This window comes from Elgaria multicarinata, chromosome 8 (genome assembly GCF_023053635.1).
Source record: "Elgaria multicarinata webbii isolate HBS135686 ecotype San Diego chromosome 8, rElgMul1.1.pri, whole genome shotgun sequence".
In the NCBI taxonomy this organism is placed as follows: Eukaryota; Metazoa; Chordata; class Lepidosauria; order Squamata; family Anguidae; genus Elgaria; species Elgaria multicarinata.
The window spans coordinates 12,013,328-12,029,747 of NC_086178.1; the positions used below are offsets into that span (position 1 = coordinate 12,013,328).

The 16,420-nt window shown below is 49.7% G+C and overlaps 1 protein-coding gene across 1 annotated transcript in view; it reads right to left on the minus strand.

Annotated features, from left to right (window-relative positions):
- Positions 1 to 16,420, minus strand: part of CLCN2 (chloride voltage-gated channel 2) — a 94,888-nt gene that overhangs the window by 40,064 nt on the left and 38,404 nt on the right. Inside the window, exons 3-4 of the mRNA XM_063131868.1 lie at positions 2,658 to 2,789; positions 773 to 901 (exon numbers count right to left, since the gene is read on the minus strand). Coding sequence (XP_062987938.1) covers positions 773 to 901; positions 2,658 to 2,789 — 261 coding nt within the window. The remainder of the gene's footprint in view (positions 1 to 772; positions 902 to 2,657; positions 2,790 to 16,420) is intronic.

Consider the following 16,420-nt stretch of genomic DNA (forward strand, 5'->3'; position numbering starts at 1 on the left):
TAAATGAAACGAAATACCCCCAGATGGTTGCGAATGAGATGGAAAAAAAAGCTTGCCCATCGTTTTAACTGTTTGAATTGTTTTTACGGCTTCTAAATTCTATTCTGGTTCTAGCTTGATTAATGGTTTAATTTGTTTTCAGCTGTGTATACTTATTGTTTTATATTGTATATTTTTATCTGTACGCCGCCCTGAGATCCCAGTGATATAGGGCGGGACACAAATGTTTTAATAAATAAATAATAAAGTCCATTGGGGAAATTCCTTGGGTCTCTTATGGCAGAGAGATCTTCCTCCAGTCTGTCAAAAACGGAAAATCTACAAACTGGTCTGAGTCGGTGCAGACAGACTTCGCCCAGCTTGTGGGAAATGAGCTGAAGTCAGGGACGGAGCAAGCTGATGAAGAATCCGTGAGCTCCACCACCGCCACCCCCACCCCACCCCCTGCCCAAGACGGATTCCTCCACATCCCAAGACGGATTCCTCCACATCCCAAGACGGATTCCTCCACATCCCAAGATGGATTCCTCCACATCCCAAGACGGATTCCTCCACATCCCAAGACGGATTCCTCCACATCCCAAGACGGATTCCTCCACATCCCAAGATGGATTCCTCCACATCCCAAGACGGATTCCTCCACATCCCAAGATGGATTCCTCCACATCCCAAGACGGATTCCTCCACATCCCAAGACGGATTCCTCCACATCCCAAGACGGATTCCTCCACATCCCAAGACGGATTCCTCCACATCCCAACCCATGACTCACCTACAGCCTGCGGAGCCAAGATCTGGGTGAAGCCAGCCGAAAACGTGATGAGCACCACAGGGTAGGTGACCCAGGCCATGTACTGCAGGAAGATATTGGCATCCAGCCCACCATACATCCACTTCTGGGCTGCACGGAGAGACAAAACGAGGGTGTGCATACAGGTGGGCAAGAGAGACTTTCTCATCTGGTAGCCACTCATTACAGCTTCTGCGATCCAGACCCAAGGATTTGGGCCGTGCAAATTGGGTTGTGTTCTTATCAAACTGTGCACTGAACAAAATTCTCCTCTATCTTTACCATCTACCTGGGACTGCCCCCCTCCCCAAGGACACCCACGCCCAGCTCTGTGGTCTTATCAAAGGATCATAGAATAGCAGAGTTGGAAGGGGCCTACAAGGCCATCGAGTCCAACCCCCTGCTCAATGCAGGAATCCACCCTAAAGCATCCCTGACAGATGGTTGTCCAGCTGCCTCTTGAAGGCCTCTAGTGTGGGAGAGCCCACCACCTCCCTAGGTAACTGGTACCATTGTCATACTGCTCTAACAGTCAGGAAGTTTTTTCTGATGTCCAGCTGGAATCTGGCTTCCTTTAACTTGAGCCCGTTATTCCGTGTCCTGCACTCTGGGAGGATCGAGAAGAGATCCTGGTCCTCCTCTGTGTGACAACCTTTTAAGTATTTGAAGAGTGCTATCATGTCTCCCCTCAATCTTCTCTTCTCCAGGCTAAACAGGCCCAGTTCTTTTAGTCTCTCTTCATAGGGCTTTGTTTCTAGACCTCTGATCATCCTGGTTGCCCTCTTCTGAACACGCTCCAGCTTGTCTGTGTCCTTCTTGAATTGTGGAGCCCAGAACTGGACGCAATACTCTAGATGAGGCCTAACCAGTGCCTAATAGAGAGGAACCAGAACCTCATGCGATTTGGAAGCTATACTTCTATTAATGCAGCCCAAAATAGCATTTGCCTTTCTTGCAGCCATATTGCACTGTTGGCTCATATTCAGCTTGTGATCTACAACAACTCCAAGATCCTTCTCGTTTGTAGTATTGCTGAGCCAAGTATCCCCCATCTTATAATGGTGCATTTGGTTTCTATTTCCTAGATGTCTTCCGAAGCTAGCTGCCCTGCCCATCTTACAGACGGGAGTGCTAACCTCCCCCCGCCCTCCATCACTAGGGCTGGCGCTACCATAGAGGCTACTCAGGCGGCCGCCTATAGCGCCAAGGTAAGGGGGGCGCCGAACGCTGCACTCGGAAGCCGCTCTCCCACAGCGGCTCTGAGAGGGCGGCTTCCGGGTGCGCCGTTCCGAAGCCACCCGCCCACCCAGCCAAAGCGAAGCCAGGATGCTGGGGTGGGTGGCTGGCTTTGGAACGGCGCACCCGGAAGTCACTCTCCCAGAGCGTCTTCCAGCTGGGCGTGCCGTTCCGAAGCCCCCTGCCCACTGCCCCCCCCGCGTCCTGGCTTCGCTTTGGCTGTGCACTCATCCAGCCGAAGTGAAGCTACACCCGCCCGCCCCCCCGCATCCTGGCTTCGCTTCGGTTGGGTGGGCGCCCAGCCAAAGCGAAGCCAGAACACTGGAGTGGGGGGGCAGGTGGGTGTGGCTTCACTTCGGCTGGATGAGTGCACAGCCAAAGCGAAGCCAGGATGCTGGAGTGGGGGGGCAGGCGGCCGGCTTCGGAACGGCGCGCCTGGAAGTCGCTCTCCTAGAGCGGCTTCCGGCTGGGCACACCGTTCTGAAGCTGCCCACCCACCCCAGCGTCGCTTCGGCTGGGCAGGTGAGATGGCACCCCACGCCCAGGTACGCTGCGGTGGGTGGGTGAAAGCAGCTCACCTTCCTACGGCGCAAAATAGTCTGGCACCGGCCCTGTCCATCACCTTCCTTACCTTGCAGGCAGGTGGCTATGGCAAAGTCCATGGCCCAGCTCACCAGGGCCATTAGTAATCCCAACAGGATGAGGAAGATCCAGTCCTCGCCCACCTTGGAGATGAGGAATTTTTGGCATCGCACAGTACAGACTGCAGGGGGAGAGAGAAAGGCGCACGTTAGGGGTGGAGAGCAAGGAACATGTAGATATACAGAGATACATTAAATATGAGGCCCATGAACACAGGAGGCGAGACCTGTGGAGGAGAAAACGACGACGTTGCAAGAATTCAGAAACGACATTTTTAAGAGCAAGTTGGGAGGTGGCAGGAGAAAGGCGTCCCAGAGGATTGAGGGAGGTCTGAGGGGGGCATTCTCCAACAGACACAAAGAGATTCTACTTCTCGTCCTCCTCCCGGGCCACAGCTTGCAAGCTTCCACCACTTAATGGGTGCTCAGCACTGAGTGCGCGTTCTGCCTCTTTTACAACAGCTTCCAGTTTGATTCCAAGCAGAATTCAAAGTTCTGGTTATGGCCTTTTAAGCCCTTAATCAGGGTTACGCAGCCTCAGGCCTTCGGGACAAATTTGGCCCTCTGGGGTTTCCCATAGAGTTCCACCCCCTTCCCCTTCACCACAATTGTGTGGTGATTTCCAGGTTTTGTGCAGTCCCCACCCCACCCGGTTAAAAAAAAAGCTGCAATGCCTCTCCTAAGGCTTAGTCATTGACACTGAGAGCTTTAAGCTAAGATTTGCCACTCTTTTTAGTACCTTTGGCTCCACCTTTTTTGCCTTCAGTCCAACCCACCACTGGAATGTGGATCCCAAGAGTTCTCCAAAATGGCATTCAGCCCTCGGGCTGAAAGAAGATCAACAAACCTGGTCCTAAATGGTTGAGCCAGTATCAGAGGCAGAAAGCCTACACACCCCAGTTGGGAGGGTGCTGTTGCACCATGTCCTGCTTGTGGGTTCCTGGTCGACAGCTGGTTGACCACCGTGTGAACAGAATACTGGACTAGATGGACCCTTGGTCTGATCCAGCAGGGAACTTCTTATTTCTACGGTTACCTGGGGACTGCCTACATCTTAAGATCTGGACGGGGCCATTCTTCTCCGTGTTGTGCTGGTGGTCGAGAGAGGCACAGCTTGGAGGCAAGAGTGGACCTTTTCTCAGGCCACACACAGATTGTGGACCTCCCTGCCACAGGAGATTAATTTCGCCCCCTCTCTCTTGACCTTTCATCTACGGAAGGCATTTTTAAAAATTCCAGCAGGCATCCGGCCTACCAAGCTGAGTTATCTTAATGTCATTTTACTGGACTGATCTCTGCCGGGGTGTATGTGTGTGTGTGTAGTTGCTTGTTTGTTTAACTTGCAACATTTACCTTCGTTTTATCATTTTGTTGTTTGTTTTATTGATTTTAGGGATTTCTTTTGCAGTTGGAAAATTTGGTACGTTGCCCTGGACGCCGCAACCAACAGATGAGTAGCAGTGGAGGCTGGCAGCAACAATCCAGTGGGGTGGTGAATCCGCTCCGGGTTTCTGTCAGAACCAGTCAGAATTCTAAAGGAGCTATCTAAGGTGTAAAGCACCTTGGACAGCTCCTTTAGAGTTCTGATTGAAACCCGGAGTGGATTCATCACCCCACTGACATCAAAGCCACCAGCCTCCACTTACAAATGAGATAGAAATATCACCCACATGGAAGTTGGCCATGCTCCTACTTCCACTTTATAGACAGCAAACCAAGCAGGTGTCTCGCCCAATGCCACATACAAGTCCATGGCAGAAGACTTAGTAGACTTAAACCTAGGTCATAGAATCATAGAATTGTAAAGTTGGAAGGAGCCTACAAGGCCATCAAGTTTAACTCTCTGCCCAATGCAGGAATCCACCTTAAAGCATCCCTGACAGATGGTTGTCCAGCTGCCTCTTGAAGGCCTCTAGTGTGGGAGAGCCCACCACCTCCCTAGGGATTGGTTCCATTGCCGTACTGCTCTTACAGTCAGGAAGTTTTTCCTGATGTCCAGCCAGAATCTGGCTTCCTTTAACTTGAGCTCATTAGTCCATGTCCTGCACTCTGGGATGATCGAGAAGAGATCCTGGCCCTCCTCTGTGTGACAACCTTTCAAGTACAAATCTCAATATCCACTGGATCACACTGGCTCCATGAGGACTCCAATACCTGCCTTTCAGGCTACCCCTACACCCACTAACCCAAATAGGGCACAGCAGTCCTAGAGTTAACAAATTCCCAAATTCCAGGCCATGAGTTCAGGATGAAGAGTGCATGCAATGTAGACATGTAGGGGCATGTATGCATGGCAGGGACTCACGTCTGCCTGGGGATGATAGGAGTTGTGATCTGACATAGCTAAAGGGCACCAGGCTAGGAAAGGCCAATGTGCAACATCTGTAAGCACAGTATTCATAGAATCATAGAATAGCAGAGCCAGAAGGGGCCTACAAGGCCATCGAGTCCAACCCCCTGCTCAATGCAGGAATCCACCCTAAAGCATCCCTGACAGATGGTTGTCCAGCTGCCTCTAGTGTATTAACTTACACTACACTTGATCTTAGCCAAAAGGCCGAGAAGCGAGCTCTTAATGGTTGGGTTCAATTATATCTCCTCTGCAAGCATAACTCTAACACCACTGGCTGATACAGATTATTACACGTCAAGAGAGAGGGCCTTATCTGTGGTGGCCCCCCAACTGTGGAACAATCTCCCTGACGAGGCCCGCCTGGTGCCGACGTTGTAATCTTTTCGGCACCAGGTCAAGACTTTTCTCTTCTCCGAGGCATTTAGCAATATGTAATGACCGTGGGTCTGTTTTTTTGACTCATTGTTTTTAAAGTTGTTATAGTGGTTTTAAATGTATGTGTATTTTGCTTGTTTTTGTGGTTTTTAATCTTTGTATATTGTTTTTAAGTGTTTTTATCTTATGTGAACCACCCAGAGAGCTTCGGCTATGGGGCAGTATACAAATGCTAATAATAATAATAATAATAATAATAATAATAATAATAATAATAATAATATAGGACTGCCAAATTTGTCAAACGGGCTCTGGAGAAACGAAAGTCACTGGCAGCCATAAAAGACTAAACTTATTAATATAATATAATACATCAACAAATATTGTTCAGGATTACAAGATGTTTTTAACCTGCTCTTGTTGGCCATTTTATTAACACTTTGTATTTTGGTATTACCTCTGGCGTGAGGAGTATTTTATTATGTTTCTGTATGTGCATGGTCTGATTGGCTAATAAGCAATAAACTGTTGTTGTTGTTAACTTACACTATGGCTGTGTGCTACCTCCAGTATTCGAGGCAGTAAGCCTGTGTGCACCAGTTGCTGGGGAACATGGGTGGGAGGGTGCTGTTGCACCATGTCCTGCCCTGTTCATCCCTGGCCGATGGCTGGTTGGCTGCTGTGCTGGACTAGATGGACCCTTGGCCTAATCCAGCATCAGGGCACTTTTTATGTTCTTATGCAAGCTGAGTGTCTGTGGGTTTGTGGGTTGCTGTGCGAAGCCCTTCAACACCAAAGCTAGTTCTCTTTCCTTTTCCTTTTAAATTACCAATTACTTTCATGGGGGCGGGGAGGACGGCACTTAATATTTTTTTTAGATTCTTTTTTTTTTTTAGAACATTCTGTGAAACAAAATTGCTTCGACTGGGGCGACGGCATCCATTCAGAATGGAGAAGAGACAGCGAAGCCAACAGCCTATGAGGCACAAACCATGAATGAGGCGCTGGGTTTTCCAGCCAAAAGCAAGGCTTTGGGTGAGCCTGAACAATGCATCTGAATGAAAGGGAAACACGCGTGGGCCATGATGAGGCTCCATGACAGCGATTTGGAATTCCACACAGAAACTGGTTACATAACCATCCAAACATGTGCACACGTGCCTTTTAATTATGTAAGCTGGCTTGCGTAAAAGGCTTAGCTGAGAAGTTACTTTTATTCATGATTATTTATTTATTTACAATATTTATCTACCGCTCCTCACTCAAAATTTTGGAGCGGTGTACAAGATAAAATAAAATAAAACAAAACACTTTAAAATAGATTTTAAGTGAAGCGTGGCTGGTCATTAAGGAAAGGATTCCTGGAATAATGAAGTTTTCAGGAGGCACTGAAAGGAATACAAGGTTGGCGCCTGCCTGACCTCCAGAGGCAGGGAGTTCCATAGGAGGGGGGCCACCACGCTGAAGGCTCTTCCCCTGGTGGACTCCAATCGGAGGATGGGCTTATGTGGAACCACCAGGAGCAGGCCCTCAGATAACCTCAGTGACCGGGCAGGTTGGTAGGGGAGAAGGCGCTCTCTCAGGTATCCTGGTCCCAAGTTGTTTAGGGCTTTGTACACAAGTACAAGAACCTTAAACCTGGCCCGGTAGCGAATAGGCAGCCAGTGCAGTTCCCTCAGCAGAGGAATTACATGCTGGAAAGGGGCAGCTCCAGACAACAGCCGAGCTACTACCAGGACTGTTTACAATTCACAGACATGTAGATTAGTAACTCTCCCACCAGAGGAGAGTTGACCGTCCGCCCCAGATGTAGCGACACACGACGGGCTCCTCCTCTTCCAGGGCTATAGGAAACATCTTTATAAGGACATGGGCTCTAAAAAAGTGCTTTCCAAGTGCTATCTCCAGTATCAGAGGCAGTAAGCCTGAGTGCACCAGTTGCTGGGGAACATGGGTGGGAGGGAGTTGTTGCACCATGTCCTGTTTTGTTGATCCCTGGCCGACGGCTGGCTGGCCACCGTGTGAACAGAGTGCTGGACTAGATGGACCCTAGGTCTGATCCAGCAGGGCACTTCTGATGTTCTTAAGAAGTTTTGCTCACGACAATGCAAACTGTAGTCGTAAGGCTGACAAAATCTCAGCTCTGATAAGAACAGCCCCTTGACACAGCCACAGTAAACGGGCTGTCAATTTCTTCCTTTTTCTTTCCTGTTCTCTGGTGGAATAGCAGAGATAGAAGGGGGCTTGCAGGACCTGTACGCCACCATTCTCTCCCCACCCAACCCCACTTGATGCAGGGAAGCTAGGACGAAAGCATCCCTCAAAAGTCTGCCTTCTCCCATATGAGCCTGCCCAGGTTTTTACGAACTTTCTGGGAGCCTCTTCACTCGGTCCCACCACCAAAAGAGGCATGTCTGGTGGGGATGTGAGACGGGGCCTTCTCGGTGGCCACTCCCAAGTTCTGAAACTCCCTGCCAAGAGAGAATAGGGCCTAATCTACACCAAGCAGGATATTGCACTATGAAAGCAGTATGAAAGCGGTATATTGCATGTGTCACGGGCCCCAGCAGTTGTCAGTGTACTTCAATATCGCTATAAAGCACTAGTGTAGCTCCTGCCTTTTATATACTGCTTTCATACCGCTTTCATAGTGCTATATCCTGCTTGGTGTAGGTTAGGCCTAGGTTGGTTCCCTCTTTGTTGCCAGAAGGCAAAGATGTTTTTATTCAGGCAAATCTTTGGCATACCTATCCAGTGGAGGCTGGTGACTCCGATGTCCATGGGGCAGTGAATCCATGCCAGGTTCCAGTCAGAACCAGTCAGAACTCTACAGGAGCTCTCCAAATTCGTCTTCTCTTCTCCAGGCTAAATGCCTAGTTCCCTCAACCTTTCCTCGTACAGCTTATTTTCCATATCGCTCTCCCTCTTTGATACCCTCCGCTGAACCTTGTCCAGATTCTACTTAAAGTGCAGTGCCCAGAACTGGACATACTACTTCAGATGAGGACTGAATAGAGCAGAACAAAGTGGTAAACGCCCCACTCCCCGTAAAAATGGGGGCCCTTCACTGAAGATACCAAACCATCTTTTGCTGTGAAGCTGGTACACATTTTAAGCAGTCCCAGAGAATGGTTCCAGGTCTCAGGGGGGGCCTGGGCAAAGGACCCTCTGGTGGCCAGTGGAGGGCTGGAATGCCTTTTTAATTTCCCACAATGCCCTGGGGCAATGCTACATCAGGGACAATGTGGGTATTTTAAATGGTAGCTAGGCCTAACAGACTAGCACTACTGGGAGTGGAAGGCTGGCTCTACCATTAGGCCGAGTGAAGCAGTTGCCTCAGGCGGCAGATGATGGGAAGTGGCAGCAAGGCATTGAAGGAGAGAGCCGTGGGCCACATGAGCAGCCCTGCGCCCCCTAAGCTAGCCTGCTGCCTTCAGATGTGGTGAAGGATGCTGTCCCGTTGCCAATGCTGAAGAAAGATTCAACCACCAGTCAACTTTTGTACCTAGAATGGAAGGGGGTGCCATTTTGTCTTTTGCCTCAGGCAGCAAAATGTCTTGGGTGGCCCTGTTGGAGTGGTAGGATGGGGGAGGGATAAGAAGGTAGTCCAGGGTGGGTGTTAGTGGTGGGTCTTGTCAGACTGCCCAAGGTTGCCCGGTACTGATGCCAGTCCTTTTCCTGGGCATCTAAGCATGGGACAGACAGTTTCACACTTCCGCTTCCCCAACTGTGAAACTCTTAACGGGTGGAGGTTTCTGCTCTCTTGTCTCTGTGCTTTAACCTAATTCGACAAGGTTGCTGGAAAGATAAGGCAGATAACCACAAAGAACTTCTGTACCTTCAGTGCCAATAGTCACGGCCAGGACTGTCCCCCGCCCCCACTTCTACCCCCAACTTTATCTAGGGATAAAGGAACAGATTGTTTCTCAGTCCATTGTTCAAATTCTGCTGCTCTCAAATCAACTGGGTCACGGAGAAGAGCGCAATGGTTACTTAGAAAGCAGTGAAACCAGAGAAATCCTCAAGCTGGCGCCCTCAAGATGTGTTGGAGTACAACCCCCATCCTCCCCAGTCGAACACCCACACCAGGTGGGAATAATGGGGGTTGTAGTCCAACACCTCGGTAGGGCACCAGCATGGACTTAATATTATTTATTATTGTTACCCTGTTTGTACATCTAAAGCAATTAAGGTGGTTTACAAAAATAAAAGGTGGCCACAGGAAAAATAATAATTAATAATAATAATAATAATAATAATAATAATAATTTATTTCTTACCCACCTCTCCATTTTGATCGAGGCGGGGAACAACAGTAAATATAAAATACATAAAACTGAATTAAGAACATAATATACGTTGTTAAAACATTCTAAAAACATTCTAAAAACATCCTAAAATTCCCCTGGATAGGCCTGCCGGAATGGATCAGTCTTGATAGCTTTCTTGAATGCTACTAGACTGTCAAGTTGATGAGTCTCCTCCAGCAGGCCAGGCCACAGTCTGGGAGCAGCAGAAGAGAAGGTCCTCTGGGTAATACCCGTCAGCCTAACTTTGATTGACTGAAGTAGATGTACCAGCCTAGGTTGAGAAAAGTGTCCGTCCCCCACCCACCCCGTTCAGAGCTGTGCACCCAAGAAAGTACCAAAGCCAAGGTGTATCCCCAGACAACACCCAGGCTCTTTCAGGGCAAAGGCAACCCCCCCCCCCCCCCAGGATACATTGCGTATCCTTACTGAGATCGCCCTGGCCAATTGCAGCTCCATGTTACCTGTCTAACATTTCAGGTAGTTCAGCCCCACCCATTCCTGAATGGATCTCAGAAGACCCTGATTTGTCATTTCTACTGCTGTCTTCCTGGGATCAGTTGATGGAAAATGAGAGGAAGATGGACACTTCAACCCAAACCTCAGCAGGCCCTCTCTCCGGCAATTTCATGCAGATCTTGAAAAGCATGGGAGGAGGCAAGATGGAACTTCGTGGCACCCACAGGCCGAAGGCCATGAAACCCACATCACCTTATGGGATTCATGGTTTTATCCTGGTTGTGCTTTTATATTATGTTCTTTATATCCTGTATTTGATGGCTTTAATGTTTGCGAACCACCCAGAGCGCTTTGGCTATTAGGTGGTATAGAAATGCAACAAATAAATAAATAAGAATGGGTAGTACCTCTAAAGGGCAGTGCCCACTCAGCCCATCTCTGCAACAAGACCCGGGGAGGAGAGACGGTATTAAAAGCCACAGAGCGGTCCAGGAAAAATCAACAGGGTTGCACTCCGGGTGTCCATCTCCTGGTGCAATCGTCAGTTCTGAAACAAGGCTGCGGGGTGGGAAAACTCCACCCAAATTAGAAAGGAGACTCACACTGGTTTAACAATCATCCCCTCTTCCCAGGGAATGCTAGGATCAGTTCTTCGGGGCCTAGGGATTGTTGCTACGCAGTTTGAACAATGTGTGAACCTAGCCATGGCATTAGGGGAGGAGGATTAGAACTTGGGAACGGGGAGGAAGAGAAGACGAAACCTTCCTCTTCTGGATTATCAGAGATCATCAGGCACGGACTTTGAGTCCAAGCTCACTAGGAGAGCAATTCGGAAGGGCAAGGCAGCTTCTCTTCTATGGCCTTGCAGGAGAGAACATTTGGAGCCGAGGAACTGCCCCATGGCCAGAGTAGCTGAGGCCTGGGCACGTTATTTGGAAGAATGCACTGCAGGCGATGGACAGCAGGGCAAGGGGGCCCATTGGAAGGGCAGGGCGGGTGGGCCGCAGCCATCGAGAAGCAATGTAAACCCAGTTGAGCCCTGAGCAGCAGCGGTGTAGTGGAGCCAGGGTCCGTAAGAGCGCAGTACTGGCACTCATTTATTAGCAGGGGCGCTGAGGTCATCTGCCGCCACCATCCCGGGATTCCCTGCCCCCTCTGAGCTTAGCTACAATCCGTACAGTAGCTGGAGGAAATGAATTTCCCCAGGGGCAATATATAGTAGGGCTAGGTAGGGTGACCATATGAAAAGGAGGACAGGGCTCCTGTATCTTTAACAGTTGTGATCGAGAGGGAATTTCAGCCGGTGTCATTTGTATGCATGCAGCACCTGGGGAATTTCCCTCTTCATCACAACACTCAAAGCTGCAGGAGCTATACTAGACTGACTAGATACAAAGGAGGGCAGGGCTCCTTCAGCTTTAAGTATTGTAAGGAAGAGGGAATTTCACCAGGTGCTGGATGCCTACAAATGACACCTGCTGAAATTCCCTCTTCATCACAACTGTTAAAGATACAGGAGCCCTGTCCTCCTTTTCATATGGTCAGCCTAGGTTAGGGAAAGGGAGTGGGGTCAGAGAAAGAGAGCATGGCCCTCTGGGGACTACGAAGGGCCAGATGGGGAAGGCGGGATTTGGCCCCCCAGGTCTGCAGTTCCCCACCCCTGCTTTAGGATCTGGAAGCATCAGGGGGAGAGTGAGAGAGAGAGGTTGGCCATCAAGTCGTTTTGTGCTGCTATGCCTCCATTACAGGCATTTTATTGCGCGGGGGGGGGGGGGGCGGCGGCAATGGTAGAATAATAAAAAGACGAAAGGACACTGCTGCTGTGTTGTCAGGGTGAGGGTTTCCGGGCACAAGCTGCTCCGCTCGCTTGACGCTGCAACAGCTGAAGGAACAAGGCAAGAACCCCCCTCCGCTCATGCCAAAGCCCTCCACCCGTGCCGCCTGGGGTGAGCGGAGAGGTCAACCTCACACTCCGGCTTTTTAAGGTAGGCCCGGGCCCTGCCATATTCCTGCTGCCCCATTGCTATGCTAGCCACAGGGAGCCAACAGCTGGGCCCGGAGGGAGGCGGCCACGGACGGAGACCCGCAGAGTTAGGAAAACATGTCGTCAGGCTAGAGCAACACTCTAAGCGCATCGGTCAACAGAACGCAGCCCCCGGGGCGGGTGGGAAGAGGGCGGCCGCGCCCGGGGCCAGGCAGGGACAGCCGAGTTTTGAGCAGGCCTGGCTCCCGCAGCTGCCCCAGGGAGCTGGCGACATTTAACCGGAGAATTCGCCTCAGGACAATGCAAGCCGCGATCTCGGCAGTTGCTAAGGGAACTATTTTTAAGGCACCGGGAACAGCCAGATCCCGTGAAAGATGACAGAACATCTTCGGCCAGGGTGGGTGTGGGGGCCCTCGGGGAAAAAGGAGAGGGGGGGAAGGTCTGGATTGTTAAGGAGCCCCCCCTCCCAGGATTTGGGGGTTGGAAGAAACTTTTTAAAAGTTGCTGCTTCTACACTGGCCTCTTTAAAAAAAAAGTAATTGAGAGATAAAACTAAGGAGCTTCCTTTCAACCTGTCCTTTTGGTTGCACAGATGCAAACGTGCATGAAATAGATAGTGTGGTCCTGGCCTTCCCGGACTGTAAAACTTCTGAACGCAAGAGAGGCGTTCGCAAATTTGAATAGGAGATCAAGGAAACGGCTGGACTAAAGCAGTTGATACGGTACAGGCACAAAGGGAAGGTGACATGCGCTCGGGGCTGGGACGGATGCGATGCTGCAGGCAGCATCAGGTCCCCGACAAGGACTCATGAGTGTGGGGCGCTCCAGTGAGGAATATGGCAGAGCCAGCACAGGGCCAACCATGCACACAAGAGCTGAAGCATGCGGTGGAGTGGCTTGCTTTGCAGGAACCCTTCCCATTCTCCTAGGCAGCCTGGCAGTTTCAATTCTTTCTCCATCACACAGCCTGGCCCTGGTACATAACCAGGAGTTGGCAACACACCGTAGGGGGTGGAGGGAAGCACATGTGCCTCCCCGGTTTCTATTGTGGCCAGGAGTAGGCATAATTGGGCACCAGCCGGGGCCCATATCCCAGCAGGGCCACCCTGACTGGAGCCCCCTGGAGTCGCTCCTCTGCTTCACTGCTGTGTAGGGTGACCATATGGAAAGGAGGACAGGGCTCCTGTATCTTTAACAGTTGCCTAAAAAAGGGAATTTCACCAGGTGTTATTTACATGCATTCAGCACCTGGTGAAATCCCTTCTTCATCACAACAGTTCAAGCTGCAGGAGCTATACTAGAGTGACCAGATACAAAAGAGAGCAGGGCTCCTGCAGCTTGAACCGTGATGACGAAGAGGGGATTTCACCAGGTGCTGAATGCATGTAAATGACACCTGGTGAAATTCCCCTTTTCTAGGCAACTGTTAAAGATACAGGAGCCCTGTCCTCCTTTCCATATGGTCACCCTACTGCTGCGTCCTGCTTGTTCACCTGCCTCTCGCTCTGGCCCAGGCCGTCGTGGTCGTGAGAAGAAGGAGCAGTAGTTGTTGCTGCTGCTTCTACCTGCTCTCTGCACGTCAAGCAAGCAGGTGGTAGCGACGATGAGGAAGAGCAGGAGCAGCTGATGACAACAGCAATGAGAAGGTAGGTTTACGGGTGTGTGTGTGTATGAGTGATTTCAGCTTCCACCACCTTTGCTGCCATCTCTGCATGCCACGGAATTCAGCAGTGCAGTGCAGGCAAAAATATTTGAAAAACCAGCGGTTGGCCACCCAATTTCAGTGGCAAACTGCGATGGAGGCTGCAAAGGAACAAAGACAGTTTAGAATCAAGCTAAATGCGTCCTTTTGCAGCCCCCGCCGTGGTTTCCTGACAAATTTCAGTGGCAAAATGCCAACTTGCTTCTGCTGTCATCACACCCCAAAATTCAGGGGCACAGCAAGTGTGTGACTCACGGGAGGCTCTTGTGGAAAGTAGCCCCTGGGACCCCGAAAGTCGCCCATCCCCGGCACACGCACAGGCTCACAGTGTTCCGCTCCGGCGCAATTTCTGACGCACTGTGCTGATTCTATACACCTCCTGCTGCATAGTCCGTTACTTTTACACTCCGGGCCTCAATCCCCATGTCAGATTTCCAATATGTGAAGTTCCTTGCGTGTGCACAGGGAGGCATGCACTTTGGGAGAATCTGTTCTCATCTTCAGGAAAGAGAAGAAAAATGCTCTGCAAAGCCAGGTTCTCTGAGGGTTCTATATAAAAGGCAGGAAAACAGCGCAGGAGTCCAAGGACTTGCTGGGATCTGAACTCTGCCCCCTGGGAGAAGTCTAAAGGCTGTTTCGCATCTTACAAAATCCCTGCCTCGAAAGCACTTCCAGAGTGGCGCAATCATATGGAAAATGTGGACTTGGAAAAGTCATAACAAGCAACAAAAAATATCTGAAAGTCCACAGACTCCGCACGGCCTGGATAGGGCAGATATGGAGCGGATTCCGCAGGTTGGATTCTTAGAAAACCCAACACATTTTAGTCCATCTCAATATTCCCCAGCAGCTTTAGTTAAAAGACAAGTAATTCACTCAAGAAACTGAGTACAAGCAAAGGAAGGGTGAAGAATTCCAACACCAATCCACATATCTGGCCCTATAGCAGCACAACAACAAACCTATGTAAGGCTGCAATGTTATGCATGCTTACATGGAACTCCGTGGGAATTACTTCTGAGTAGGTCTACCTAGGATTGCTCTGCTCATCCTATAAACACACACACTGTCCCCAGCCTCAAAAGAAAAGGAAAAGTTTTCCATATCTTGATCCCAGGTCCAGCCTGGCGCTCCTCGTCTGGCATCAGAGAGTCCCTGTCCAAGAAGGGACTCCTGCACTCCTCCCAGAGTGCAGGACACGGAATAACAGGCTCAAGTTAAAGGAAACCAGATTCCAGCTGGACATCAGGAAAAACTTCCTGACTGTTAGAGCAGTACGACAATGGAATCAGTTACCTAGGGAGGTTGTGGTCTCTCCCACACTAGAGGCCTTCAAGAGGCAGCTGGACAACCATCTGTTAGAGATGTTTTAAGGTGGATTCCTGCATTGAGCAGGGGGTTGGACTCGATGGCCTTGTAGGCCCCTTCCAACTCTGCTATTCTATGATTCTATGATTCTAAGGTGGTGGGTGGGTGTTTATGTGTGTGTGAAGAAGGAGAGAAAAGGCTAGAAAGGGGAGTGAAATTGCAAGGCTAGACAAAGAAGCAGAAAAGAAAAAGGAGGGTCAGGTGAGAGCAGGGCCAGGCAAAGCTTGTAATAGGTAGGCTGACCATATGAAAAGGAGGACGGGGCTCCTGTATCTTTAACAGTTGTACTGAAAAGGGAATTTCAGCAGGTGTCATTTGTATATATGGAGAACCTGGTGAAATTCCCTCTTCATCACCACAGTTAAAGCTGCAGGAGCTATACTAGAGTGACCAGATTTAAAAGAGGGCAGGGCATGGCGCAGAGTGGTAAAGCAGCAGTTTCTGCAGCTGAAACTCTCCCCACAGCCTCAGTTCGAACCCAGCAGAAGCTGGTTTCAGGCAGCCGGCTCGGGTAGACTCAGCCTTCCATCCTCCCCGAGGTTGGTAAAATGAGTACCCAGTTAACTGGGGGAAAGGTAATAACGGCCGGGGAAGGCAACGGCAAACCACCCCGCTATAAGGCCTGCCAAGAAAACGTCAGCGAAAGCTGGCGTCCCTCCAAGAATCAGTAATGACTCAGTGCTTGCACGAGAGGTTCCTTTCCTTTCCTTCCTCCATATATACAAACGACACCTGCTGAAATTCCCTTTTCAGTACAACTGTTAAAGATACAGGAGCCCTGTCCTCCTTTTCATATGGTCACCCTAGTAATAGGCCCAGGCCAGGTGGGAAATGTAGGCCCCATTTCAAACTACTCATTAAGTATTTTGAATCAGTTCTAAATACATATGAACTAGAACAATTTATTTTAAAAAAAGGTAATGGCAAGCACTTTTATTCAAGATGTATATAAGACATAACTTCTTCTCATTCAGAAATGCTTTACGTGCTTTTCTTTGGGCAAATTCATCATCAACAACAGAAAAATCAAGCAACTTTGCCTTGTCAATGTCAATGTTCCAAACTGCAAATCCATTCAAACGTTCTTGCACCATTGCAGACCAAAAGTATGACTTGATTCGCTTGATCTAGCCTTTTGTGATGGCTCTCAGCCCCATCCATGTGTTTTTGTCTCATCTCTGATGGAGATGGGGTGGTGGTGGTGG